This window comes from Lepisosteus oculatus, chromosome 5 (genome assembly GCF_040954835.1).
Source record: "Lepisosteus oculatus isolate fLepOcu1 chromosome 5, fLepOcu1.hap2, whole genome shotgun sequence".
Taxonomy (NCBI): Eukaryota; Metazoa; Chordata; class Actinopteri; order Semionotiformes; family Lepisosteidae; genus Lepisosteus; species Lepisosteus oculatus.
This window is the reverse complement of record NC_090700.1, coordinates 49809849-49836946: the sequence shown is the minus strand read 5'-3', so window position 1 is coordinate 49836946 and position 27098 is coordinate 49809849. Positions and strand designations below refer to the sequence as shown.

The 27098-nt window shown below is 38.2% G+C and overlaps 1 protein-coding gene across 5 annotated transcripts in view; it reads right to left on the bottom strand.

Moving 5' to 3' along the window:
* LOC102696245 (aggrecan core protein) overlaps window positions 1–24098 on the bottom strand; it is a 33323-nt gene extending 9225 nt beyond the window's left edge. For 2 of the 5 annotated variants that reach the window (XM_006628845.3, XM_015343336.2), the window contains exons 1-13: window positions 23751–24098; window positions 10138–10214; window positions 9090–9473; window positions 8585–8759; window positions 7405–7532; window positions 6582–6875; window positions 5736–6185; window positions 5122–5296; window positions 4797–4924; window positions 4088–4381; window positions 3559–3642; window positions 2040–3179; window positions 1430–1543 (exon numbers count right to left, since the gene is read on the bottom strand). In XM_006628845.3, the coding sequence (XP_006628908.1) occupies window positions 1430–1543; window positions 2040–3179; window positions 3559–3642; window positions 4088–4381; window positions 4797–4924; window positions 5122–5296; window positions 5736–6185; window positions 6582–6875; window positions 7405–7532; window positions 8585–8759; window positions 9090–9473; window positions 10138–10207 (3436 nt within the window). In that variant the 5' untranslated portion in view covers window positions 10208–10214; window positions 23751–24098. Of the gene's footprint in view, window positions 1–1429; window positions 1544–2039; window positions 3180–3558; window positions 3643–4087; window positions 4382–4796; window positions 4925–5121; window positions 5297–5735; window positions 6186–6581; window positions 6876–7404; window positions 7533–8584; window positions 8760–9089; window positions 9474–10137; window positions 10215–17287; window positions 17388–23750 lie in introns of those variants that run through there. The other 3 variants (XM_015343337.2, XM_015343334.2, XM_015343335.2) reach the window with 3 other exon arrangements.
* Between the last annotated feature and the right edge of the window lie 3000 nt (window positions 24099–27098).

Here is a 27098-nt window from a genome sequence, read left to right as displayed (position 1 = left end):
ATTTCTGTATAATAGTTCTTCAGAAATCTGTGGAGAAACTAACAATTAAAATTCTTTTTCCATTTTAAATTCCCTCCACCACCACCCCTCCCATCTTTGGATGACAATTTTATTTATACAGTATGATGTTTTTCTCTCTTTTTTGATATTCTCTCAAAGTGCCGTTAGTGCCTTTCACGTAAGCCTCTAATGGGCTTTATACTGTACATGTTTAAGTTAATTCATTTCCCTGTCCTAGCTGTACACTATCTTTTCATATTTCATTTGTAACACAGCTTCATTAATCCATTCTGTGTGTGATGGTCCTATAATATTCACCCAGTTTCACAGAAAAATTATTCTAAGCAATAATACACAGACTCAAAAATCTAAAATATTTTTATGCTGAGTTGATGTTTTAACCCCTGACAAATTACCCAGGATACAGGAGATAGGAGTGAAAGGAACTGAAATAATTAAGTACTGTAAGTGTCCTGTGTACCATGGTGTCCAAAAAGCCTGAACATGCTGGCAATCCCTTAGTAAATGTATTAATAATCCTTTAGATTTATTACATTTTACATCACAACTCAATTTTCTCCTATTTTTCAGGAGTATAATATAGTCTGTTTAAAATCTTATACTGAACTAAGATATTGGAATAATATATGATGAATAATTGACATTATTCTAGGCTATATCCCTGTTTCTTTCACCCGACCCCATAGATCAGCTATCCAATGGGAGCCACAGCTGTCAAATGCCCTATCTGACTACGCATTGAGCAGATTATAAAATATCCAAGTCTTCGCCTGTATATTAGTCTGTATTAATTAATCACTGTGCTTGTCTTTTTGCTGATGCAGGTCACTAAGAATAAAAGTGATAGACAATAGGATTTTAAGCTTTACAAAATTCAGAAATTCTTTTTCTGGGAGAAATGTTCAATACACTAATTCTGAGAATGATATAAGGTTGTTATCACTAATTACATAACCTAACTTGCTAATATCTGCCTAAATGCATACTGGTTAGTTAACTGCCTGTTAAACTACTGCATGCTCTTTGATTAATAGAAAGTAATTCATCCTCTGTGCAGACAGACTACAGAAATCTGAGGCATCAGGGGAATTTGTCCCAGGTCTATGGTCTCAATGGAACCCATTGGCAAGAACAGAAAGTAGCATTGCTGATGTGCTCCGCTTCATCTCGTATTGGTTTGGTTTTGAGACCTCAATGAGGTTATCGTTCAGAAACACCACACTTATCGGACACTCACAGTAAGATGAACAGAAATGCTTCTGACTGACATGCGTACTTAGAAGACCCTGGACAGCAGTTTTGACTTGAAATACAGTCCTTCTTCACAGACAGTCTTAACTGAATCAAAATGGAATGCCATCATCAACAGGATATCCGAATGAATGAGAACCCAGCACTTGGAACTCACCCAGCTGGCACTCATCTCCACTCGCGCCAGGTGGGCACTCGCAGTGTCCGATCCCATCATGCACAGAGCATGAGCCTGCACCACATGGGTTGGGATTGCATGGGTCATGGGATTCTGAGAACAAAGCACAGAGTCAGTGTGCTAACATCTACAGATGATAAGGAGCAGCCTGCACATCTATTATTAAATCCAAAATTCATTCCTTTTTACACATTGTCCAAATTATTTAGACCTCTGGCTTGTTCACTTCTTCATTGTAGATTAGTGCCAGTTCTCAACTCCTAAGTCAACAGCAACAGGTAGTATTTTTTGAAAAGCAGAATGCTTCTTGCTGAATGTATTTTTTGAGAAATTGAATACTCAATAAAGGATCATGTTTACAGCATGTTGTGTAGTGTACATATTAGTTGTAGTATATATACTGTAGTGTATATGTTATTTATGTTACATTCAGCACTGTCATTAACTTCAATTAATCTCCTCAGGTGATAGTAAAAAATCTATTCATTTTAAATTTGAAATTGTAGCTGTCTTATCTGTATGTAAAGGAGCACAGATATTGGCTATCTGTAGAAGGTGATTAAAATATCTAGATTGTGTGCTGACATACCATCCACTAAGACAGGTTCTTCTATTACTGATGGTGTCTGCAGAGAAATGGCAGAAGCAGTAGTCACAGTGACCGGAACAGCAGGAGTGACAAAAAGTTCTGGTTCAGAAAGGGCCTCTTCTGGCCCCACTGTGCTGCTTAGAATTTCATGATCTGCGGAGCCGGAGGACAGGATTACAGAAGCCGAATCACCAGAAAGTATCCCTGATGTCTCTCCACTGCCAGACTGCTCCCAGCTCGCAGAGGGTAAGCCAGACCCTTCTCCGCTAAACTCCACGGTTCCTCGGCCCAGCTCCTGGGTTAGCACTGGCTTGGTGGAAACTTCTACCATCTCTTCTTGGGTTATGAATGTGATGTCCCCACTTTCACCTGATATCTCTCCTGAAGTTAAACCAGATTCCCCACTGATGTACGGAAGACCAGATGCACTAGCGGGATATCCACTTGTCTCACCAGATCCCGATACAAAATATCCTGAGGGACCTCCTCCCACTTCCTGCTGGTCCATTGGTCTTAGTGTCAGTTCAGTATAGTTCGGCTGGACAAAAATCACTTCTGAGAGTCCTGATTCAATTCCACTGAAGTCCTGGATTCCAGACGCAGATCCACTTGGAGCAGATCCGCTCTCAAACCCACTCACCCCAGATGTTAGTCCAGAGATGTCATCAAACCCAGAAAAATCCCCACTTATGCCTGAGATCCCAGATGGCAGCCCTGAGAAGTCCCCACTTTCTGGAATTCCAGAGGAGCTAAAGATGTCAGGAGTAGAGCCACTTTCAACTAACATTCCACTACAAAACATCCCACACAGCCCACTTGAATCTCCTGATTCCATCCCAGAAGGCAATGTAATAATTCCGGAAGGCCCTTCTCCAGCTTCTTCAGGTAGCCCAGATGTAGATCCCTCTCCAGATGGCACCATTCCACTTGAGAGCAAAGTCACTGAGATATCTGCACTACCGTCAATGATCCCTGATGCGCTCCCAGACACTCCAGAAATGTCTGGAATTCCACTGGGAATTTCCGCACTGCCACTTGCTGAGCCATCAGCTGAAAATATGGGGCCTGAAGGTAACTCAGCAGAGCCAGAGCCAGAACTAGTTACCTCCACAAAAATAGGAGGTGCAATCGAGGGGCTCACTAGAGAAAGAAAAAGATGGAGAGAGAGAATCAGAAAGTCTGTGGCTTAGATACTGTATGGTGAAATAAAAAAAATACACATTATACCCTTAAGAAAAAAATAAACAGAGCTTTCTAGTAAAAAACAATTTCACTGACACATAATATAATAAACTGTGTGTTTTTAATGGCATAATGGGTTCATTTACCATCAACATTTTGATGGTACAGTATATTGACCCATTACCATCAATGATAATACCATCAACCAGAGAACGAGTTTTGCAATATCCCTGTAAGATGTATATCCCTACAACAAGAAGCAGGGATATAAATATTTAATACTGTATCTTTAATGTTCAGTCTCATAAGTCATACACTGTTCAAAGAGATTTATTACCAGGCCTTAGCAGTCCCATTAGCGATGTTGCATTTATCAGATCTTCAAAGTCTGTGATATTCAGTCCAGTTGCGTTAAGATCAGCTAGAAAGAAGAAAAGGTATTCTTAGTTATTCAGTTCTTGCATTCTCTGGATCTGCTGTATAAAAGAAGCATACAATTAAACCATATTTGTATTGAAATACTGCTTCATGCAATGTGGGAAAACTAATTACAATGGCTATTCACTATTCACAAATGTATTCACTACAGTTGGATTTTTCCATTTTATTGTGTTAATATATGGAATCATAAAATATTTAGTGGGACTTTTTTGCTATTAATCAACAATAAATAAGGCATAGTGTCAAAGTGAAAACAAACTTCTACATATTCTCCTAAATTAATTATGTATACTTTTAAATCTAAAAAAGTGTATATATCTAATTATAAGTATAAATAGAATTTAAAGAGATGAAAATATGCACATTCATGCTTATCCCAGGAAAAAGATCCCCAGTTGCATTGCTTGATTACAAATGGCACTCACCCCGGAAGCAGTAAGCATCGTATCTGGAGGACAGGTTAGGGTAGCCTGTTTGGTTGGGTGAGAGATAAACGGTATGGACAGCAGCTTTGCCACCACCACACTGTGGCCTGGGGTTGGTGATGGGGTACCGGACACTGCCATCAGCCAGCCAGCCAGCTCGACATTTGTCAAATCCCTGTTTCCATGCAGCATATAACTCCGCAGTAGAGGCCAGAGTGGCATTCTGCTCAACGCAGGAGGACATGGCTTCATCATACGTCAAGCCCCCCGGTGAACTAACATGGAAAACTTCACCTAAAAGACAGAAAAGTGCACTTTTTCACTGCTGTAACTCTTCAAAAACAGCGTTACCTAATCGTAGTTCTATTAAATTGCAGTTCATTCAGAAAGAAAGCTTTAAAAACTTTGAAGCTTTGAAAGCTTTGAAACATTTGCACACAATTCTAAAGAAGTTTGCTTTTCACATAAAAGCTTGACACTGAGCAGCTCTTGAGTGTAGGAGACTGCTAACCCCCGAATAGCTTTATGTGTTATTGTAGATGCTTCAAAATCAATTGCTTACATAACTGGTAGCCAGGGCATGGACCTGAGGAATGAAGTAATGTTTTCAGAGACAATACAATTGGTAAGCAATCAGGTGTCATAGACGCACGTTGCTTCTTAGTTTTTTTAATAAAAGTTCTAATTCACAGAGTGCTGGTGCTCTTACCCCTTAGTCCATCAATGTAGCAGTAAACATCGTACCGCTCGTCTGCAGGACGCACGCCATAGTTCCGCACTCCTGGGAGACCATTCATATCGCCATAGCAATTGTCTCGTGGAGAGACAATTGGATACCTTTACATTAGATAGACCAAGATATGTCAATATAATCACACCAATGTAATATGCGATGAAATCACATTGCATCCTAATGAACAACATGTGGTCTTTTCAAATTGCGATAAGCTGTTGGCATGGGAAAGTGAGAGGAAAAGTAGCTAACAGTGATTGGCAAACCCTTTATGACTGGCGGTTAGGAATGAATGCGTTACCTGACGGACTGGTCCAGAAGCCAGCCTGCATCGCACTGATGATAACCACTTTCGTAGGCAGCTTGGAGCTGTTCTGGGCTGGCAATTATTGCGCCAATCTTCTGACAGGCCAGCTGGGCCTCAATGAAGGTCAGGGAGTAGCGACTAGAGATCGGCCGGTAATGGAAGACAACGCCTAGTGAAACAGCCAATTAGCCCGTCAGTGATGAGAGCCATCTCGAAGCATTTTGTTCTCTAAGTCACGTTCATGTACAGACAGTAAAAAAGGACAGGTACAATTCACAACAGACAAACCAAGAATCAAATTTAAAACAAACATTAAAACATAAAAATACCAAATAGATCAATAAATACATAACATAGCCTCTCCACATTATACAAGGCATTGCATTTTAAAACTATTACTAAAATGCATTAACTACAGCCTATAGGTCACTATACACATCTACTCAGGTAATTCAGTTTTAAAAGACCACTAGTGGTATAATCCTAAATATAATCAAATACAGTCCTCCTTAACAGTCGGAATTTCACGATCCCTGATGTTTACACATGGAAACACACAGTACTTGACAGACAATTCTTCCATTGCAGCGGGTACTGGGGGAGCTCACCTGTGGGCGATAGCACAGCCTCAGGCTCTTCTGTGGGAGGGATGCTGGGTTCATAAAACTCTGTGGCATTCTCAGCAACAGGCTCAAGGCCTGTCTCAGGAGCAGCTGTGACCATGATGATTTCTTCTACCACCTCAGTGAAGTTTGCTGTGACCACCTCTTCAGTGACCTCGGGAGGTGGAGACAGGGGCAGATCTGTGACATTGTCCACTGGGTAGAAGAAGTCTGTGGTGACATTGTAGGGGAAGTCAGTGCTGGTGAAATTCATGGGCTCCTGCGTCACCAACTCTCCACGGGCCTCACTCTCCGTGGTGGCATTTCTGAAGAAGACCTCAGGGCCCTCAGTGAAGGTCCCTACAGTCACCAAGCCACTGCCCAGCTCTGTGGTCCCTGTCTGAAGTTCCGGTTGCTGGTATTCAATGGTGGTCACAGCAGAACCTTCTTCATCCTCTGAAAGAACAGGACCAAAAAATATGGCGATTTACCCACGTGGGAAAATAAAGTCCCGATACAGCAGGGTACATTGCGGCCATTCTAAATAAGTTAATTAAGACTGCACAAAGAGCTGCACGTGGAGCCACTTTCATATAATACATGCTGCCATGCTAGGTTTCAGAACTCTAATAAGAAAACAATGCCTAGCAGTTTAGCAGGGCATGTAGTGGTATCTAAATACAATATGAACATGACACTCAAAGCAGACATAATACATATCCATAGTACCTGGAGAACATCCAAACTTTTGAATTTGACTGGAGTCCTCAGAAGATAATTGGAGGCCACATTAACTGGACTGCCTTTTATATTGGAGAAAAACTGACGCCAGCATACTGAGGCATAGCTCACCTTGGTAGCAAATAGCATCATAGCGGGAGTCTGGGTAGGGGTAACCAGTCTGGTTCACGTAGAGGTAGACAGTGCGGACACCCACAAGGTTCCCTCCGCAGTTGGGCCGGGCGATTGAGATGGGGTAGCGGACACTCAGGTCTGCCAGCCAGCCCGCACTGCACACATCCATTCCCTTCTGCCAGGCCAGGTACAGCTGCCCAGTGGTGGCAAGCGTGGCACCCAGTTTCATGCATTGCTCCTCTGCTTCAGCAAAGGAGAACTTTTCCAGAGAGGTGGAATAGAAAACCCTGCCTGCAACAGAAGATAAGAAACTTACTGTATAATAATCACAATTTCCTTTAAAGATGGACTATGCTAAAGAAAATGAATACAGAGGACCTGGGCCTTTCTCATCACTGTAGGTTTGTTTTAATGGCAATGGAAATGTAGAAAATATTCAATTAGATCAGCTCTTTCATCTAGATATTGAAATGTACACCTTAAACTGTTTTTAAGGATTAATAAAGGTTCCATATAGTACTTAAGAACTAAATATCTCCTTTAAAAACACCATTATTTATCTGAAGAAATAAAGGAATCATGACAATAAATACAAATTCCCTACAGCAATAGAAAAGGTTTGTCTGTGTAAGATGTTCATCAATAAGAATACAGGTGTATATTTTGTGCAAAAACAAATGATCATCTTTCTTGCTTATTTCATTTTCCAAGTACTCAAACTTTTGTCCATGACTGTAATTTTGTCTCTTTAACTTTTTGCTGAGCCCTGTTACATTGTCTACTACAATCAATTAAAAAACACATAAGATATATACAGTACCTTTCATCTGCTGTGCGAAACAGTACACATCATATGTCTCATTCACGTCTCTTACTCCATAGGTACGCACACCTGGGAACTCATCCTTGTCTCCATAGCAGCCTTCCCGCGGACTGTGAATAGGGTACCTGGGGAGAACACATGCCACTCAAAGCACATGATCAACAAGCCAGAGAGGAGCTACCCAGTTAGCGATTATATACTGTACAGACCAGGAAGGCTACAGAAGAAAGATTATTCTAATATGATTTACCTGCTGAGAAAACAAACTAAGAATAATAAAACCAAAAGAAAATTCATCTTTAACTGAACAGAGATACTGGGCCATCTAAAAACACTTTGGTGACCCAGACCTTCTATCTGGGTCATAAGGGCTCCAACTGCATTAGACTGAATAAGCTGACTTGGCCAACCTTTTACATGTGCAGATTGTTTCTTCGCACTTGCTTTCCCTGTGTCCACTTAAATCTTTGTATTCTTCAGGATATGCTTAGTGTTCAATAACCTTTGGAGGTAGCCTTAACCGCTTTCATTTAAATAAAGCAAAACACTTCATTTACGTACACACACTGCTTCTTAAAACCCACGGCCACTTCTCAGGGTTTGTGCTTTTGTGAGAAAATCTAGCAGCACTGTTGTATGACATGCTATCTACCCCATCATTGCAGGAATTCTTTAGAAAGCAGAATAAAAACCAGCAGCTAAGACATCTGAGAAAAGTAAACATTTTCTCAGGATTTCATGGTGGGGCTGGGGAAAAGAAAAGAAAAGGCTGCTTTGTGCAAGATGGAAGTAGCAGGCGCGGAAGTACTGAGTTCAGTCTGTTTTCTAAATCTTTCTCAACAAAGCACAGAATGAAAGGACTTTCTGTCCTTTTTTTGTAAGGCAGCCTAATCTGCATAGTCAAATCTGCTTATTTAAATATTTTTTTAGAATTGTTTGAATCCCAAGTACACAATAACACTGCTCATGGAAAAAAAAATCTTTGTGAAAGAGACATTTTGATTTTTTACTCGCAAAGAAACAAATCACAAGGTGTGAACACTGGCCTTTTACAACAACATTACAGAGGCACAGTGTTGCATCGCACCAGTGACTGGTGACTTCTGCAGGATTGCTGCTGTAAGGCCATACAGCATGTCGCTTGTTCCATTCTTTAACAAGGGAAGCCGGAGCTCACCTGACTGTTTGATCTGCCAGCCAGCCGGCGTCACACTGATGGAAGCCGTCATCATAGGCAGCCTGCAGCTGCTCTGGGGTGGCAATGACTGCACTGTTCTGGATACAAGCAGCCTTGGCCTTCTCGAAGGTTAGAGTGTAGCGTGTGGTGATAGCACGGTAGTGGAACACAATACCTGTGTTGTAAGGTGGTGGAGAGAAATGGACAGAAAAAATCATAACAAAGAGCACCCACCTTCATTGCATTTCTATAGATCTGCCATAGTTCTAAGCATGGCACCCATAGGTTTATAGGACTGGAGACCTGAGAAAAAACACCAACTATTTAAGACAAAATAGCTTCAGATTTCCTACAATATCACATCGGGAATTATTCATGCGAAACAAACTCCACCATTTTTTAAATACTTCGATTGGACAAGATAAAGGAGATCGCACATGGGTTCACGGTGATTCAGTAATGCAAAAGTTCGTGAGTTTGTGCGTTGGCAACTGAGTGCACATACCTTGGACTTGAACCTCAACAGTGTCTTCACTGTCCTCAATGCCATGCATGACCTCACAGCGGTAGATGCCAGAATCGCTGGAACGGAGCTCGGTGATCTCAATGGTGGCATCGGTGGGCACCATTGGGTAGTTGACCATGGTTACTCTGTCCATGTACTCGGAGGTTACGCGCACTTTGCCTCCTGTGGCCACCAAGATGACTGACTCGCCGTCCTTGGTGACGTGGCTCCATTTGATGCGGGGAGCCAGAGGGGCAACTGTGGGGGCACCAGGGTCATGGAGGGTGCTGTCCAGGAAGTAGCAGGGCATGGCCAGTGAGCCGCCCAGCAGGGGAAGTAGCGGGGACTCTGCAGGGACACTGACGCTCAGTGCATTCTCAGGGTCTGCAAAAGACAAGAGGTGGTGAGGAGACAGAAAGCCACACCAGCTATCTGCGTTAGATTACTTTCCACTTCAAAGAGTAAGAACACTACAGTATCTAAACTTACAGCACTGACACCTCACAGTTCTAGTATCATATCTGTGATTCTAGTTGGGGGTTTCTGTTTGTGAGGAGTTTGCATTTTCTTCATGTGTCCTCAAAGTTTTTGTCTGAAAGTTCCACATTTCTACCACATCCTAAAGATATAAAGGTTCGGACTGATTGTTTGCTCTAAATTTTCAGTTTCTGTAGAGGGTTCCAGGGAGATCTCATAGATTCAGAGGTTAATCCCTAGTACGAAAAGTACTGGGTATGGGACTAGGGAGAAGTAGAACAGAATGAGCACAATAGACCAAATGGCCTCTTCTCATCTGTGGTCCTTCTGAAGTTCTAAATACAAAAACACCAGATCTGACAGGTAGAATATGAGGCAATGCTGGAGCGAAAAAGATATTGAGTTCTCCTGCAGGAAGCTGAAGAGCCATTCGACATTCTTAAAGTGTACCTTCTTGTCTTAAACAACACATGAATTCCTGAAGGAAAAGCCAGATAAAAAATTCTATATGATATACAGTAGAATATAAATAGAGAGAAATACAATAAAACTGGATCATGAGATCACTCACCTGATAGTTCGACGGAAATTGATGCTGCGATGACACGCAAGCACACAAATACTAATAGTAAAGTGGTCATAGTTTACCTGTAAGACACAGAGAAACAGTTTCAGATAACATGCTGAAATATTAATCAAACTGTACTGATACTAAAGGAACAAAATGATCTGAAACAAGCAGTCTGTAACTTTCAAAGGTTTATGCTAATATTTTTTAAACATAGTAATTGTGATTAAAAGAGAAATATAGGATATTATTTATTTTTTTACTTTTTAAAGTTAATGGTAATGCTGAAAATATGGGTCTTCAAAACCAGCTGTGATATTTGCTAATAAGTAAGACATATACAACTGAAAGACACATGCTGAATGAGACAACTGAATGAGTACGACACTAAATGCACTAAAACTGTATAAAGGCCAAATGTATAGAGGAAAGGTATTTCGAGAAAGAACACTATGTTGTTGTGTCTGAAACGTTTCAGCATTTACTGTACATGCGTGCAGTCTTTGCTTCCGATATCAGGAAGAAATTAGAAATGCCAAAGAAATACATTTTCAAGATTTGTAGGTGAAATCTACTTCCAGGAAAAGATAAAAAATTTGGCATTCATCTCAAAGAAAAAAATTGAGGATCCAACTCTAACACATCTGGGTGGGAAACAGTCTCATCACCTCTGGAAGAGAGGAACTACAGTAGATCATTCTTTAGATCATCCAGTATCTGCTGCTGTATGGTCATGCTTTGGAGTGATATACTTTTTACAGGAATACTGCCAATTACAGTAAGTATTCATTAAGGACTTAACTGCAAAGACACATTTTGTCCACTTAAGGGCTATTTAAACCTTGAAGACCCCATTACAATTGCTTAGTACATCACGCACCACTTCCAAAGCATTTGCGACAGGTTTTTGACTCTTAACACAGGTGAAATCCTTCAGCACATATGTTCCTAAATGTTTTTAAAGCATATACCTTCAGTATTGCCATTTCCTTTGCTAATGTACTGTACTGTACGTCTCCCCTGTTCTTATTTTAAGTGTCAGTGTTGTGTCTAATATGACATTCAACGCTGGCATGTTGCCACAACATCATAAGCAGTAAGAACACAATTAAACAGCTCACGTTTTGATGAGTACAGTTCTCATTCAGAACTGAATTCACACATGAGTTAACTGTTCCACAGTGAAATAAATGGTTTCAGTTCGAAACATGGGAACAAATTGTACATTAATGGAGATTAATACACTCATCTCCTTTCCTTAATGTTTCTTTCACTGCATACAAGTGGAAATATTCCATTATTACTTTTTTCCAAGTGGTCTTCAAACCTGGCCCTTCCTTACAAATGTATACTGAGAAGGTCTTGCTAGACTCATGTGCCCTGCCCTGGCACTTGATTAATTTGCAAACTAGAATACAATGGATATACTGTTGTAACCATATTTTTTGCCATAATGTACTTTTTATAGTACATTTAGAGTTTTGTATTGTGCTTCATCAAATAGACCTAATCTTATTCTAGTTCTTTACAATACATTGAAGAATATTTAATCAAAGCAGTGTAGAGAACCCCGGAATACCCCCTTTTATTTATTGTAATATGTAGAATTTAATTTTTAGTTTGAGCAATGTTTTCACTTTCAGTCTACAGTATGTAAAGTACTAAAAACAGATTAAAAAAAAAGTTTAAGAAAACTACCTCATATTATGACCATGGTTCTCAGCTCCGGTGCTAACAAAATGAAAATGCTTCGAAAGCATAAGCATGGGAGGTAGACATATTACTTCCCTTGACTGATAAGGCATGATTTATGGCACAATATAAAGCTTGTGCTTAGAAACCGGTACAGAATAGACACATAAGATAGACAGGTTTGATGGGGAAAAAGGAGTGCCAAACAGTATTTTGGTGAGACTGAGCTGACATCATTTATAGATATCTCTCAGGGACCTTTAAGGCATTTCATGTTGTTTGCAGTTACTGTACAGAACAGGTATTTTAAACTATTATTAACTACTTTTATTAAACTGTTATTAACTGCTTATATTAATAAATCATATGTTAATCAACAATTGCACTGCCACAATCTTTTTACATAATGTATTGCTCTGTAATTATTGCAAAAGTATTCTTCTTTCTTTGTACTTTTTATGTAAAATATAGTCAATTTGCCTTTTTTAAAGTTATCTGATCATGCAGTCCTCACAAAACTGTAATCTTTTGATGGTACAGCTTTCTCTTGCATGAATTTGAGAATAATTCCAATGCATTGCTATGGCACAAATCTTACAGTGTCTGCTGTGCGTTGCTGTGTTATCTGTACACACATGTACTGATCAGAATATAACAATGAAACGTTGTTATTCATTGGCTTAGAAGCTCCCATCTGATCATATTTAAGTAACTGAATACACAAAGACCTCCATTTTATCAGAGCCTAAATCAATGTAGATGAAATCTCCAATTGCTTACTTTTCCCAGCCAATTTAATGTTCAATGTTACTGTATAAAGCTTATTTTCCTGTCAAGGGAACCCCCACAGTCCCTCCTGGAGTTTTTCCATTCTTACAATACAAGGAAAAATACTTTAATTGCTGTTTACATTATGCAAGGCAAGCAGCAGTTTATGGGGCTGGTTTCTAGTTATGAGTTTGTCCAGTATGTTAAAATGACCATCTTTGGATTTTTCAATAATAAAACACAAATGCATCAATAATGAAATCAGGTCAGCAATTGCACCCCTGTAATTTCTGCACCTAGAAGTCCTAGTTGAACCAAAATCCCAGCCAATTTAATGTTCAATGTTACTGTATAAAGCTTATTTTCCTGTCAAGGGAACCCCCACAGTCCCTCCTGGAGTTTTTCCATTCTTACAATACAAGGAAAAATACTTTAATTGCTGTTTACATTATGCAAGGCAAGGAGCAGTTTATGGGGCTGGTTTCTAGTTATGAGTTTGTCCAGTATGTTAAAATGACCATCTTTGGATTTTTCAATAATAAAACACAAATGCATCAATAATGAAATCAGGTCAGCAATTGCACCCCTGTAATTTCTGCACCTAGAAGTCCTAGTTGAACCAAAATCCTAGCTACACATTATGTAAGAATTGGTGAATGAGAGCTCAAGATACTGGATCTCATTTAGAGACTCCATATTCTTAAAAAATGAACTGATTGTGATACATTTTTACTCATCCCTCTGTCTCTATAAATTGTACACTTGTGAGCTTATAAAAACCTTCCATACGGTGTATACACTTCAGTTTTCTCACATGATACAGTACATGTGATATGAGATATTCCAGTACAGAAAATTAAGACTTGACTTGTGTTAAATGACACTTTATGTCTTAATTCCCTTATTTGCCAAAATGGAGCTGTACAGATTGCAAGTAATCTCAACCTGCATCACAGGCTTCAGATACTTTGAGTGACATCACACTGGCTCTGAACAAGTCCATCCTAACTGCTTCAAGCTTGTCTGTACAAAGTGCAATAAAGTTTCCTTAATGCCACTCTCTCTGCTCTTTGGCCACTTCAAAGAACTGTAAGTGATTTTAGGAATGGCGTGAAAACTTGTTTAGCCAATTTACTGTGATGTATCTTTGACTTGTCCAAACAGATTAATTTTTATATATAAATGTGATCCAATGTAAAATTAATGTAAACAACTTACTGCAACAAACTGGACAATTTTGACAAAAAGGGTTTTTCTGCACATTTCTCTTTGATTTTAAAGTTATAAAACATATTGTCTACCAAATTTGAGTAGTTAACAGTAAATGCCTTCTGTAATACAAAATTCTAATCTCCTCTGTGAATTTTATTTCTCAAATTCTAAATGTTCAGTGCAGAATTTCTTTTAAATAATACCATCATATGGTTCAGCAGATTTATGGATAAGTCAGGATAGCTCATTGGCAATGGTGCAGTGAGAGGGTTAAAACAAGTCAGGATTAGTCATTTCTGATGTCAAAGTGTGAATCAAACAGTGATTCATTCTCTAAATAACAAATCAAACAACAGTCCTGTTGTATACCTCTGTCAGTTTATATGAGTAATTATTCTGACAGCCCAGGAAATCCACTGCTCGATTACTCCAATACACCTACATAGTAATCAATTAGATGCCAAAACTCACTAGGAAAAATCAGGGAATGACCATAGGGAAGGTAAGGACAAAAGTTATAAGTAGGTTTATATCTATAAATCTAAAATACAGCACATTCACAATTTAGAATTTGCAGTTGATTCAGTATTTTTGCTAAATTTTCTACAAATTTCTAGATAATCTATACATGACAGCACAGGATAAGACGTGGTCTTAAAGAATATGGACATTCATGTTACAAATATTGCAATAGTTGTTTCGTCAGAGAACATTTACATTCCCCTACCTATGTGTGATCTTCAGGACTTTATTGGACTGCTTTATTGAAATAAAAGATTATACAATTTGGACAATCACTACCTAGGAATTAGAATAGAAAACACTGATATTCATGCTGTGACTCTGCCATCATTTGAAGTCTCAGATTTAATAAACTTGTCCAATCACACAGCAGGATTTGGATATCGGGTAACTAATATACAGTACATGTGAGTTAAAGCACAAAAAATGAAATACAAATATTGAGCTGTAATTTTTCCATTGACTTTTCCTGACGTTTTAAATCCTGAAGGAAGAAATCTATAATTAACATTCCCGGTCTTACAGTTCAAGAAGACCATTACTTCTTGTTTCTATTCACAGTGCCTACAACATTCTGGAACTGACCACTGAAGCAATTAACCCAAGATGGCCTGAAAGAACTTCATTCAAACTGCAGATGTACAGCAGTGATAAAATTGCCATTCTTCAGCAAGGTTAATGGCTCATGGCCTTGGGATACAATACACCTTGTAGACGCAGCCTACAGTGGGAAAAGCATCTACCCCATTGATATAAGAAAACCTTTGAGAGCAAGGTTTTGACAACAGAAGCAGAAAAGCTTGAAGCCATCACTATTACCTACTGTAATTGAAAGCTTTATTATTAAGGGTGAAAGGCATCTAGTATAGTATGACCTGACACAAAAAAGGGCAAGAGAGAAAAAGACATGCAAAGCAACAAGCAGTGAAGACAGGCGCAGTTTCAATAATTAGGAAGAATGGGTAACAAAACTGGGAGATAACATAGCTCGGGATGACCTGTGCTTTAGAACATAAAGAGACAAACTAAGGATGATACCCAAGGTTAGTGTCTGTTATACTAAAGATGTGAATCTTGAAGTCATGTAATTGCAGTGACATACTGTACAGAGGAAAAAACTAACACCAGATGCCAAGATTAAAGTATTGTTTCCTAGCTAAGTACACAGGTATGCAAACACTTAAAGCAGCCATTCTGGAATAAAGTACTCTTTCATGGTACCTAAAAACAATAGATTTCACTTACACATTTTGTACATAAGTGTGGACATTTTGTAGCTCAATTATAGTTCGTCAGACCTGTTTGACAATTGCCTGTGCTAAAGAGCCATACTGTGGGACATATACTGTACGTGAGTCAGGCTTCTGCACCCTGATCCAAAGGGCAGAGGAAACAATGTGGCCACAGCATCAGAACATTTATAAGGCCATTAGAATTGTTATGCTCTTAAATATGTATCGCAGCCACAGAGCCAGAGAAGCTGATGTCTGACAGGAGGAAAGATTAAGGGAAAGCGGTGAGAGAGTATGAGAGAGAAGAAGCCATACACTCACATCTCACATACAAACTGCCAGTTCTGTACCATTAACAAGGAGCCACTCAGTATTTTTTTCTTAAGTAAACTTTAAGGTTTCCGTCATTGCTTTGGATCCTGACTTCGTTATTTTTTAGTAACAACCCTCCTCCACTTACAAAAAAAGTTTAGTTTTTCCTTGACTCTCTTGGGACAGTGGGAGAGAGCTGGCACATTCAAGCACGTTGCCCAGTGCAGCCCTGAAGACCTCTTTTGTTGGCAAAAAGAAGGGGGAGATATGGCTCCATCTTGTGGTTCTTAGTGGACCATCATAAGCTTGATACAAATCCAGCACCTCTAGCAAAGAGGACATTACTACAGGCGAATGGTTCATTGCAGTCAAGTAAGATCTGCCCTTAGATCCTACAGCCTTTCTTTGTTCTCTTTAATAAACTTTTTTAGTTAGGTGGAGGCAAAGTAAATTTGAAAAATTGACAATAGCAAGTCAAAGTGAGCCCTCTGATTTGCCATACTGATACTGTAAGTAGTCTGTGACTGTCACTGATGAATCAAACATTTTGCTTCCATTTATTTATGAAGATATTTTAATCATTTAAGAGATGTATGTGTATTTATATAACATTTTTATATTACTGAGCATGCAAACACAGAAAAGATAGATATTTGTATCCTAAACCTACAAGTTATTTTTTAAAAAAATTAAATGGAAAGTCCTTCTATTTATGATTAGATAGTACCTACTTTTTATGTTTGTAACAATTAAACTGGTTTTGTAGACAAGGTGTGTTACTGCTTAACAGCAGTCAGTTTGGTAGCAGCTTTAACCTTAAGGAAGCATTGAGCAGTAAAACTAAACTAAACTTCTATTGCTGCTAAATAATACATGAATTAGTAAAAAAGACCTTTTTTCAAAGAGATTAAAGCTTTAAAACTTTTTTAATTCCTAAGTTTTTCAGAGAAGAAGGAAACTGACATCTGATATCAGTTCTTCCAAAATCTGACGTTAGCAGAACTTCTCAGCACCACTCATTTAGTATACAGTAATTAATTGCATACAGTATGTACAAGAAACCATAGTGTTCAATGCAAAGGTGGGACACCTATTTATCTACTTAAGATTCTTTAGGAACAAAATATACTGCAAATCAGAAACAACATCCCATATTACCCTTGATCAAACTCAAACATATAAAAGCCCTTTTAAAGTACAGTATGTTAGGCTCTTTTACTATATAATGAAGCAGTGGTCAAACGAACAGTAAAATTTATCAGAAAAAGGTCATACTCTATATAAATACTGTATTGTATTGCTGAGTCTTATAAATGATTAATCCACTAAAACCCACTGCAATACTTTACAACTACTAAAAGATTATAGATTTAGAAATTCTAGATTTAGAAATTGATTTTAAAAAGGATTCTTACAAACCAGTGTGTCAAGCAGATAGTTCTAAATAATAGTTTCACGGTAGGAATCTCTTCCTTCTGGGTAGGTCACAAAATTTTCTCCCACAGTATTTCTTTTGTTGTAAGATAAAAACAAGTCAACAATCTCAGTAGTTAGAAGCTGTGTAAGTGTTGAACATTAACCTAAAGTTACTAAAAACTCATCATAACTGGACTGAGAACCCTTGTGGAATGCTTTAGGCATTTTCCAGAAACTATGTTAGGTTGTTTTTTACAACTACTGTATATCAACAGTCAAAGTCACAGGTAGCCGTTAGACATTTGCTATTTTTCTGTATCCCATTTAATAGTTTAGCTTTCAAACTAACTGTTTCTCAGGATTACAGTGACCACCAAATATATTCAGTGTGATCAAATGGGTTTGACAATACAGTCATGTATCTCATTGTGTTTGATTGTGCCTATTATAATTTGCTTGTGGACCTGTCCATTGTTAATATCTTTATTTTGGTCTATTTTCCTTTAAAGAGCAACACAGGGCTGAGCTGTTCCTTGCCTTAGCAGAATGCTGTTGAGCGACAGCTGTTTTTGGCACATCTGGCCTAAACCCATGTACATGCAAGAGAACCACACAAACAAGACCAGTTCATGAAGAATTCATGCATTGTCCCAGTTCTGCCCTCTGCTCATCTACGTAAGTGCCCTCAGATCTCACAGACTCCAATATTTGCACATCTGTCTCAGCTCAGACCTCAGTTAGGGCTGAAGAGCAAACATGCCCCAGGCCCAGGACTCCAGGAGTCATAACTGGCACAAATACGACAGATCTGGAAGGGCTTGACTGGCTGAGAACGGGAGTGTACTGTTGTTTTCACTCTGGCCCCTGACATGTTCCTTGTTCTCCTTTCTAACTGAACACTCTGCATCAACAGAGAAATCATTTCTGTGCATCACATTGAATCATATTTAATTACAGTAGGGGGCTAATTTTAATTTAGAAGTGTTGCTTTTTCCTTAAATCATTTCTTCTTCACATGATATTTTAATGCTTAAAGTTGCAAGACTGGTGCCATCTGCCCTGCAATGAGGCTAACCAATGTTTTTTTGTTAATGAGAAGTCTGCAAATAAGCCATGAAAGTAAACACCCCATGCTTCTTGAACAGCGAGTTATTGTGCCACCGGATGGTTACGCCCGCTTAAAGGGAAAAAAAAACTCCAAATACTTGGCCGTGATACTTTTACAAACACAAACATCATTACAGGAGTCACAACTTACATTTGTTAAACCCAAAAGGAAAAGCAACCATCCACTTCAGTGTTCCCCATGTTTCATAACATTAAAAATGTGAAACACAGCCCTCAAGAGACTGACTACCTGTTGAGAGTGATGAACTATACAAAATGACGTTTGCAGTAACCTGTAAGAATAAGAAAGGTTAAAAAAACATATACTAGTTCTGTGTCAAAAAGGCTATACACATTGACATTAATTTATAAGAAAGGACATATCATTTAAAACTGGAACCATACACTTAATACAAAGAGCGATTTCAAAACCAGGCACTAAGAAGTTCTAGCTGGCATGCAAAATAAAAGTTTCTAATTTGACAATCTAGATTGCTTGTTAATACATTTTTCTAAATATAGAAACTTATGCTATTTACCTTTTTTCTTTGAAAAACCAAAACCTGGAGTGTGCTTTTTGTAATTTTGGAAAATAAACTACACTTATCCATAATCAGAAAGTCATTAAGTCCTACAAGGGTCAAAGATCCCAGAAATTCATGCCTTACTAGCATCTCTTCAGAAAGAGCACCCAGTGGCAACTCAAATAAACATAAGGAGAACATGCAAACTCCAAACAGTATCAAAACCAATACAAGGCAACACTAATTAATACAGCATATTTTGAGTCAGGAGGATTCTGTTTATCATTTCAGACTTTGTCAACTATCAACTTAAATAATTATGAGATTCTCAAGAAGATTATTATCTCTGTGTGGAAATTGATGGTTATGTGTCCCAAACAGACCTTTTTCATGACAACTCTAAGTAAAAAATAAACAGTGAAATATAGTGATCCTCATAAAAGAGATGCTTTCTGCAGTGTGTTCTGAGCAGCTGCAGAAAGCAGCAGATGTGGGTGACGGTGCATCATACTGCTACAGTACATATTGAGAGACCACGTATAATCAAAATGTATTATGAAAGCGCCCAGATACTCAAATACCCCTGTCAAGCCTGTGGTTACATGACATGGTTTTCAGATACTTTACACCATGAATTATGTAAAAGACTCTTAAATTATAATGATCATGAAAAAAAACTCTTCCAATATTTACCAAGTGTCAAGAAAGGTGGGCATCACAGAGGAATACAAACACCATTTAATTCAAAAGGCAAAAGAAACCAAACAGGTGTGAATCCTATACTGTGGGCTGTTGATTAAAACCACATCTAAAATAGATTAGTTTAAATTAGTTTGATTTTTAGATTTTATATATATATATATTTTAAGATAAATTATTGCTTATTTAAATGTTAAATAAAAAAATAAAATAGTGCGTAGACACTGTCTGAATGTAATTTTGTGGCAGGAGCTGAAAATGGCAGCTCGGGATAGAATTCTAGTACGCTTGGCATTGATGATAGTTAACAGTTTACAGTGATTCACCAGTATATGAGTCATAATATACACACTGTATACTGTATACACATACAGTACACAGTCATGTGATGATTTTAATCAGTCAGAGGTGCAACTTTGCCAGGGTGTTGTGGGCACTAATGTATTATTCAAGGAATTAGTTTAAGAATTTATACATTGCTATACAGCATCAGTAAGGACATCTCTCATAGAGGTTATTTGCAGTGCCTCCAATTGCCATGTGAATGTAAAATTTGTGCATGGAGGCATTCTATAGGGACACCAGAGAAAAATAGAAAACCAGAAAATGCAGCTTTTTACAATGAAATTATACCCAATACAATTTGTCTTTTTACCTTGAATAGCAACTTCTATTTATGTAAAATGGCAATAGCAAATTGTGTGAAGACAACCACTTTTATTATGGAGTGTTTAAAACTACCATTTTTCTTTAAACTAGTTCATCGGGTATTCCATTATTGTAGGGTTGTCTTGCCGGAGTGCTCTACAGTGTTCCCATTCAGCACCAGCTGCAAGTTCTATTCCACTTGAGGTCCAAGCCAATAAGAAAAACTCTGTTCCCACTGAAGTCAGTATTATAAAACCCTCTAACTGCATTAAGGCCAATGTAAATAAAACACTCTAACCCAGATGAGGCCCATGCCATTCAACTGAAGGCTGATTCCATAAGAACACTATCCACATTCAGGTAGAAGCCAGCAGAAAACACTGTATGTACAGTAATTGGGTTCTTGCCTATATACTGTAACAGTCTATTCTAATTGATGTCTGTGCCAACAGAATGCTCTCTCTGCCTTCAGGGTTATACCATTTGAACATTCTATACTGTATGTATATATCCATATTACTGCCCCCCAAAAAATATATATCACAATAATACTGCGCACTGAAACTTGGGTGAGAAACATAGACACAATTAATGCCATCACTAGGATAAATAATTAGGATGCATCATTTAAATGTTACATTCATGTCTAGTAAACACAAAACACACACTTCATACATTTTTACAAATGTAGTCATTATAGAAAGCAAGTGCCAAAGAAGAATGTTCACAGCATGAGCAATCAATTTAAGGCACAATTTAGCCACCTCTCCTCAAATACTGTATGTACTGTACATAATAAGATCCCCAGTTGCACTGCAGAGGAGTTTTCAAGATTATTAACCACTGTGGTATGAGTGCTATATTTCCTGATGTACTCCTCATGAGCAGTAACCCTTTGCTAAGAATACACGATGCAACTCACGTGAACATACAGTAATTGCACATGCAGACAAAACATTTAATTGAAAAAGGGATAAGAAAAGTTAGAAATGAGAGAAGGCCAGTCGCCATCTAGCTTCTTTGGTGTTTAGTGGTGTAAAAATTCCAAAGATCTCTTCCTGCCATTTCTTGAAAGAAGTCAGGGTCTTGGCTTCAACAACGAGGTTGGCTAGCTTGTTCAACAGTATACTCCCACAATGTTGTGCAAAGAACTGTCTTCCATTCTAAGTTTTAAATATGCCTCCCTTAAGTGTCTTTTTATGCCCTCTGGTTTACGTTTTACTGGTGATTTTGAAGAGGGTCCATTGAATTAATTTTGTAGTGACCGGTCTTAATCGCGTATACATTATTAATCAGCAAACACTTGTACACATTGGCAGAAGACACAGTTTTCAATGCTATTACAATAAAACACAATTATATTCTTCTACAGTCTGAGAATACAAAGATTAAGGTAAAACTAAGGAAAGGGAGTTCTTTTTAACAGACAGAGATCAAAACCAGTTTTAAAACCAAATAAGAAGAATAGGATGGAGAGCACAGGTGACTTGTGGCTTCCAGTTTGACACTGGGTGTTCTGTAGCCAGATTACCAAAAACTGTTAAAGTAATAATTCTGTAATGGCAACCTAGTATTATTTCAAACCTCCTTAAGATCACTGCTTGTCACTTCAATCAATACTAAGCAAAGTGTTAGGTTTGCTGCTACCCATTAATCTTCTAAATCCAATGTCTTTAATTGTGGTAGAACACGTGCACCAGCAAGATGGAACATAATACGGTATTACAGTATGTTTGCTTTAGTTGTGACAAAATTGTGTTATTTTAATCTATAAGAACGTATTTAAGCCAGTATTGCAAGACTGAATGCCTTTATAAGCCTGTCCAGGTACTGGAGTATGTCCATTCATTTTTTTGTGGGAAATAACAATACTGCCTTGCTGTTCTGTGGAGAGAAATTGGTGCCAAAGAAAAACATTGAAATTGGTCCACGTCTGGCAGCATGCTTAAGAATCAACAGTATAAGCCAAGCATTTTAATGGCCAAACAATGTCACCCTTTAAAATCCTGAATCCACGTCAGTAATCAAAAGGCACATGCAAGTCTTATTGTAAGTTTCTTAGAAATACATATCTAAATATACCAGACACATGCAGTACATAATATACAGTACAAATACAGACTTGTGCACACGTTATCTAAGCACTATACATTCAATCTATGTACATTCATAGATGTACATACTGTATAGATACTGTATACAGACATCTATGACTCAACAACTAACCAGGATATTAAAAATGTTATGTCTATGACACTATCCATAGTTATTTTGTGTAGGATCTCAACAGGATAAAGACACCAAGTGTACTTGATGGGTACTAGACTAAAATTAGGATCTATTATACAATGCAATAAATTGTTTAAATAAATATAGTCAACCTTATAGTGATGGAGTACGGTATTCAGGCATGATAAATTGCATATTATTTAGGCATGTCTTTATACTTTTGGCACTTGATATTTGGTTTTTAACATGAAACAAAATGAGAGCTTAATATTAAAAAAAATCTGAAAATTAAGAAAAGTATTAAAAATCAACCAATCGCCAAAAGTGTGATCATACTATTAATATAATATACTATTAATAATCAGGCAATGATGTGCTTGATTGTAGTGTAACACAAAACTGATTAACTACAGTCAAAAGACTGAGTGCTAAGAAAACCAGGATATACACACTGCTAACATCTGATTGGCTCAGGGGTAAATGCAATTTTAATAATAACCGAAAAAATAAAATTGTATTGATAGTTCAGCACAGCATATTTTATGACTGAGCCTGCACTACATTTATAGTGGATTTATTAGTTTGTGTCTTTATTTTGTTAAGGCGTTTTAAAATACTGTACTTATTATGGGCCAAAAGTGGGCTTTTGCTCCTTTCGGGACTTTGTATAGAATGATGCCATGAAGACATCCAAGATGCTGATTGTGTTAAAAATTTAATGAAGTATTAGAATTAGCACAAATTCTGTATGATGGGTTTTAGTACAATAAAACACAACACAATATCTGTCCAGCGACTTCAGACAAAACAGGGAAGGTACCTTTTGAAACCACAAGAGCATCACTTTGAATCGTAACTAACACAAACCTCAGGAATTAAGCATGAAATGTCCTTTTGGTGTATACAACACCAACAATCGCCCATATAGGCTCTTACAGAAACACCTGTTACCTGTTTAGCTGGGTTCATTAATATTAATATCAGTCAGATTTCCATTCTACCACGCGTTAGACTATATTCCTGCATAATCTACCTTTTTCTGCTTTGCGATGGACGAGAAAAGGTGAAAAACGATCTACAGTGCCTCTATTTTTCGCATGCGTTAAAATAGCCTATAGCAAAAGCTTTATCAGTCAGAATAAGAAGTACCGTTTTCTCCCTCTCTGGTCCATCAAAGTTACCAGTATGCATTACTCCACTACTTGCTCTGAAATAAACAGGTGAAGTTCTCTCTGTTGTGAAAGAATACATTTACCTTCAGCTATTCAGTGGAGAATCCCAGCAATCTTAAGTTCCATACACCTGGCAAAAAAAGTAAAAATTGTACGGTGATTTTTGGTCTTCGTGGGGAAAAAAAACGAATAAAACGAAATATCTTCGATTTTTTTAGTCGGCTCTTTCTTCTGCCTTATTTTCTTCTCGGAAACTTTACTTATGCGTTTATAACATATCACTGGCTGAATATTGGCTGCTGTATAATTTCCCCGCTGTTAAAGATCCTTGTCTGCCCTGACAGCTCACGGGCCCCGGTGGAGAGAGTTGCTCCGCGTGTGTGTGTTAAGAGCAGAAAGAATCTTTTTTCAAAAAGGGAACGCGTTTAGCTCGCTGTCAAAGATTAGGAAGAGGGGGGCAAGGAAGAAAAAGAGAGGGGAGTTTTTTTTTTAAACGACGAAGACTCCTCCTGCCAATGGTAAAAGAGGTGGGTGCCTATGGTAAAAGAGTTAGGTGTCTTCTAAACACCTAAAATAATGTCTAATAATATTGACTCGTATTCTTATTATAACGGAAGAGGCGATAGGATGTGGAGTTTATTGAACACGACACCTGAAATCTGTTAGTAAAGCCATAAATGTGCAAGTTTGCCTTTTCTTTAAATGCCTAACAGAGTCGTTTAATGTAAAAAAAAATCTGAATTCCATATTATTGATTTGTTGTTTCGGATAAATACTATAATTATCATCATCATCCTAGCTCTGCATGTTAACAGCTTAAAACGTTAAGGGCTGGAGAGGACACTTATAAGCTGTCAATAGTTTTTTCACTGTTACAGTGAGGTGTACTATTAAATATTTAGTTTAAACATGGATAATAAAATCAAAAATAAAATATGACCAACCTTTGCAGGACGTTTAAATTAAAATCCACATATTGACATAAGGTTAGACAGTGCTCTACCAAAATATTAGATAACCTAAAGCTCTATAGGAGTGTCTCATTCTTTCCAAAGCAGTGAGACATACCCAATGTCCTACAATTCTTGAGTACTGTAAAGTAGCAGCACCTTTACAGTGTGCTTACAATTCTGCTTTATTGTAGATTATAAGGTTGATGTTTGTGGCCTCATTACAAAACATAATTACAGGTGCACCTGCCTCTAGTCTATTGCTAAAGACAGCCACAGACCTTGCTAGTTTGTCACTTCAAGAGTTTTTTAGGCAGTGGTTGCTGGATAAAAAAACACAGAGAAAATGTGCAATTCAGGAGACAAGAAGCTTACTGAACTACTGGTTCCATATTTCCATTTGCAAATATCTAATCTAACTAATGCTCCAGAATGTTGAACCTGTAATTTACCCTGGAGTTAGACCAACCGTCTTTTAGGGGTATTCACTACTGTTTTGTGTGGACAGGATGCTTCCTGGTATCTGTTTCACATATACCATTAAAGAGCACTTCTACCTCCAATTATTGTAAAGTATGAAGTTCTGGGTGATATTGTTTAGGAGCAGTGATATGGAAGGAGATTTTGCTCTTTGAATGGCTTTAGACACAGATGTGTGCATCAAGTAAATATTCACATCAATAAATATAGCACATGCAGGCCAGCAGCCATATCACCCTGCAGCTCTCAACTGGCTACCCACTGAAGCTAAGCAGCATTGAACCTGGTCAGTACCTGAATGGGAGACCTCCTGGGAAGCTATGGTTGTTGCTGGAAGTGGTGTTAGTGGGACCAGCAGGGGGATCCCACCCTGCGGTCTGTGTGGGTCCTAATTGCCCGGATTAGTGGTGGGGATTAGTGGGCGCCGTCTTTCAGATGAGACGTTAAACCGAGGTCCTGACTCTCAGTGGTCATTAAAGATCCCCAGGCATTTCTCAATAAGGGTAGGGAGTTATCCCGGTGTCCAGGCCAAATTCCCCCCCCTCGGCCTTTCCCGTGGCCTCAAAATTGTCCCCATGAACTGTCTGATTGGCTTGCACTTGCCCTGCGATGGACTGGCTTGCGCCTTGCCAGGTAGGTTCCGGCTTCCCTCGACATGTATGGTATGAAGTGGTTTGGCAAATGACATGACATAAATACATGCAATACCTCTCAACAACTACAAAAAAGTTAATAAAGAGAAGTGCATGTTCTCTATTCTTTATGTTCTCAATTCTCTATCTCTTCGCTAGCTTGTGAGTTGAATACTTTGTATTGTGTGAAAACCGTACAATGCACTAGGTAGCACTAGGAAAAAGTTCCTTAGGTTGAGCCTTTCCTTCCAAAGTACATCAAAGCTTGTACTGGCAGCCTCTTGTAAGCAGGTTGTTCCTGTCAAGAATTTGGAAAGATACATCTGTGGCATACAGTATATTGTTGGATAACAGCTTGTGCATTTGTTCTAAAACAAAAAGGAAAACTAAAGCTCCTTTCTTCGGATAGGATGTAAAACCAAAGTCCTGACTCTCCATGGTCATTTACAATCCTAGGGCATTTCTTGAAAAGAGCAGGGATGTTAACCCCAGTGTCCTGGCCAAATGTTTTTCTGGCCTTTACGAATCTTGGCCTACTCATAATCCCTGTCCAAGCTCCTTTAGAAGTTTCATTACTCCGTTCTCCTCTCCACTGATGGCTGATGTGTGGTGAGCGTTCTGGTGCTCTTTGGCTGCCGTCACATCATCCAGCTGGGTGCTACACATTGGAGGTAGTGGTGGGGAGTCCCCACTGCCTGTAAAGCATTTTGAGTGGAGTGTCCAGAAAAGCGCCATATGAGTGTTAGGAATTAGTATTAAATGTTACATGCAGATTCCTTAAGCTACCCACAGGTGTTACTAAGCCTCAGTGTGGGAGTTTGAAGCTAGCTCCACAGTAAGGTGTGAGAAGTTTCTGAGAGGAGAAAGAATGAGCTTTATGCCTTAATGAACTTCACGGAAACTGACCAACCTGAACTAAATATGGAGTATAAACTAGAACACGATTTGTCCTGCATGAATTAATGAGGACAGTAACTTAAATGTTGGAACCCGTTTTTAATCACACTGGTCTTGCCTTGATGACATCCTTTGTCTTGTAGGAAACTCTCATCTGGATGAGTTCAATGTTCTCACGTTTTTTGATCATGAAATGGGCCTGTATTATAACAATGTATCTACTGTACCACCATGACTTAAATGACAACAATTCATTTACAGTATACAAACCATGTTATTAACACCATGAATTTATCAAAATAATCTGTGACATTGTCTTTAAAAAAGAAGTGTTTCTTAATACAATTTCATAGACAAACTCAAGAAATAGCTTAATATACTATATATGCAATTATATTTGTAAATACGAAAGCTAATTTATTTTACTAGCTCATATGAGACATTTTGTAAGAAAAAATCATTTTCAACTCAT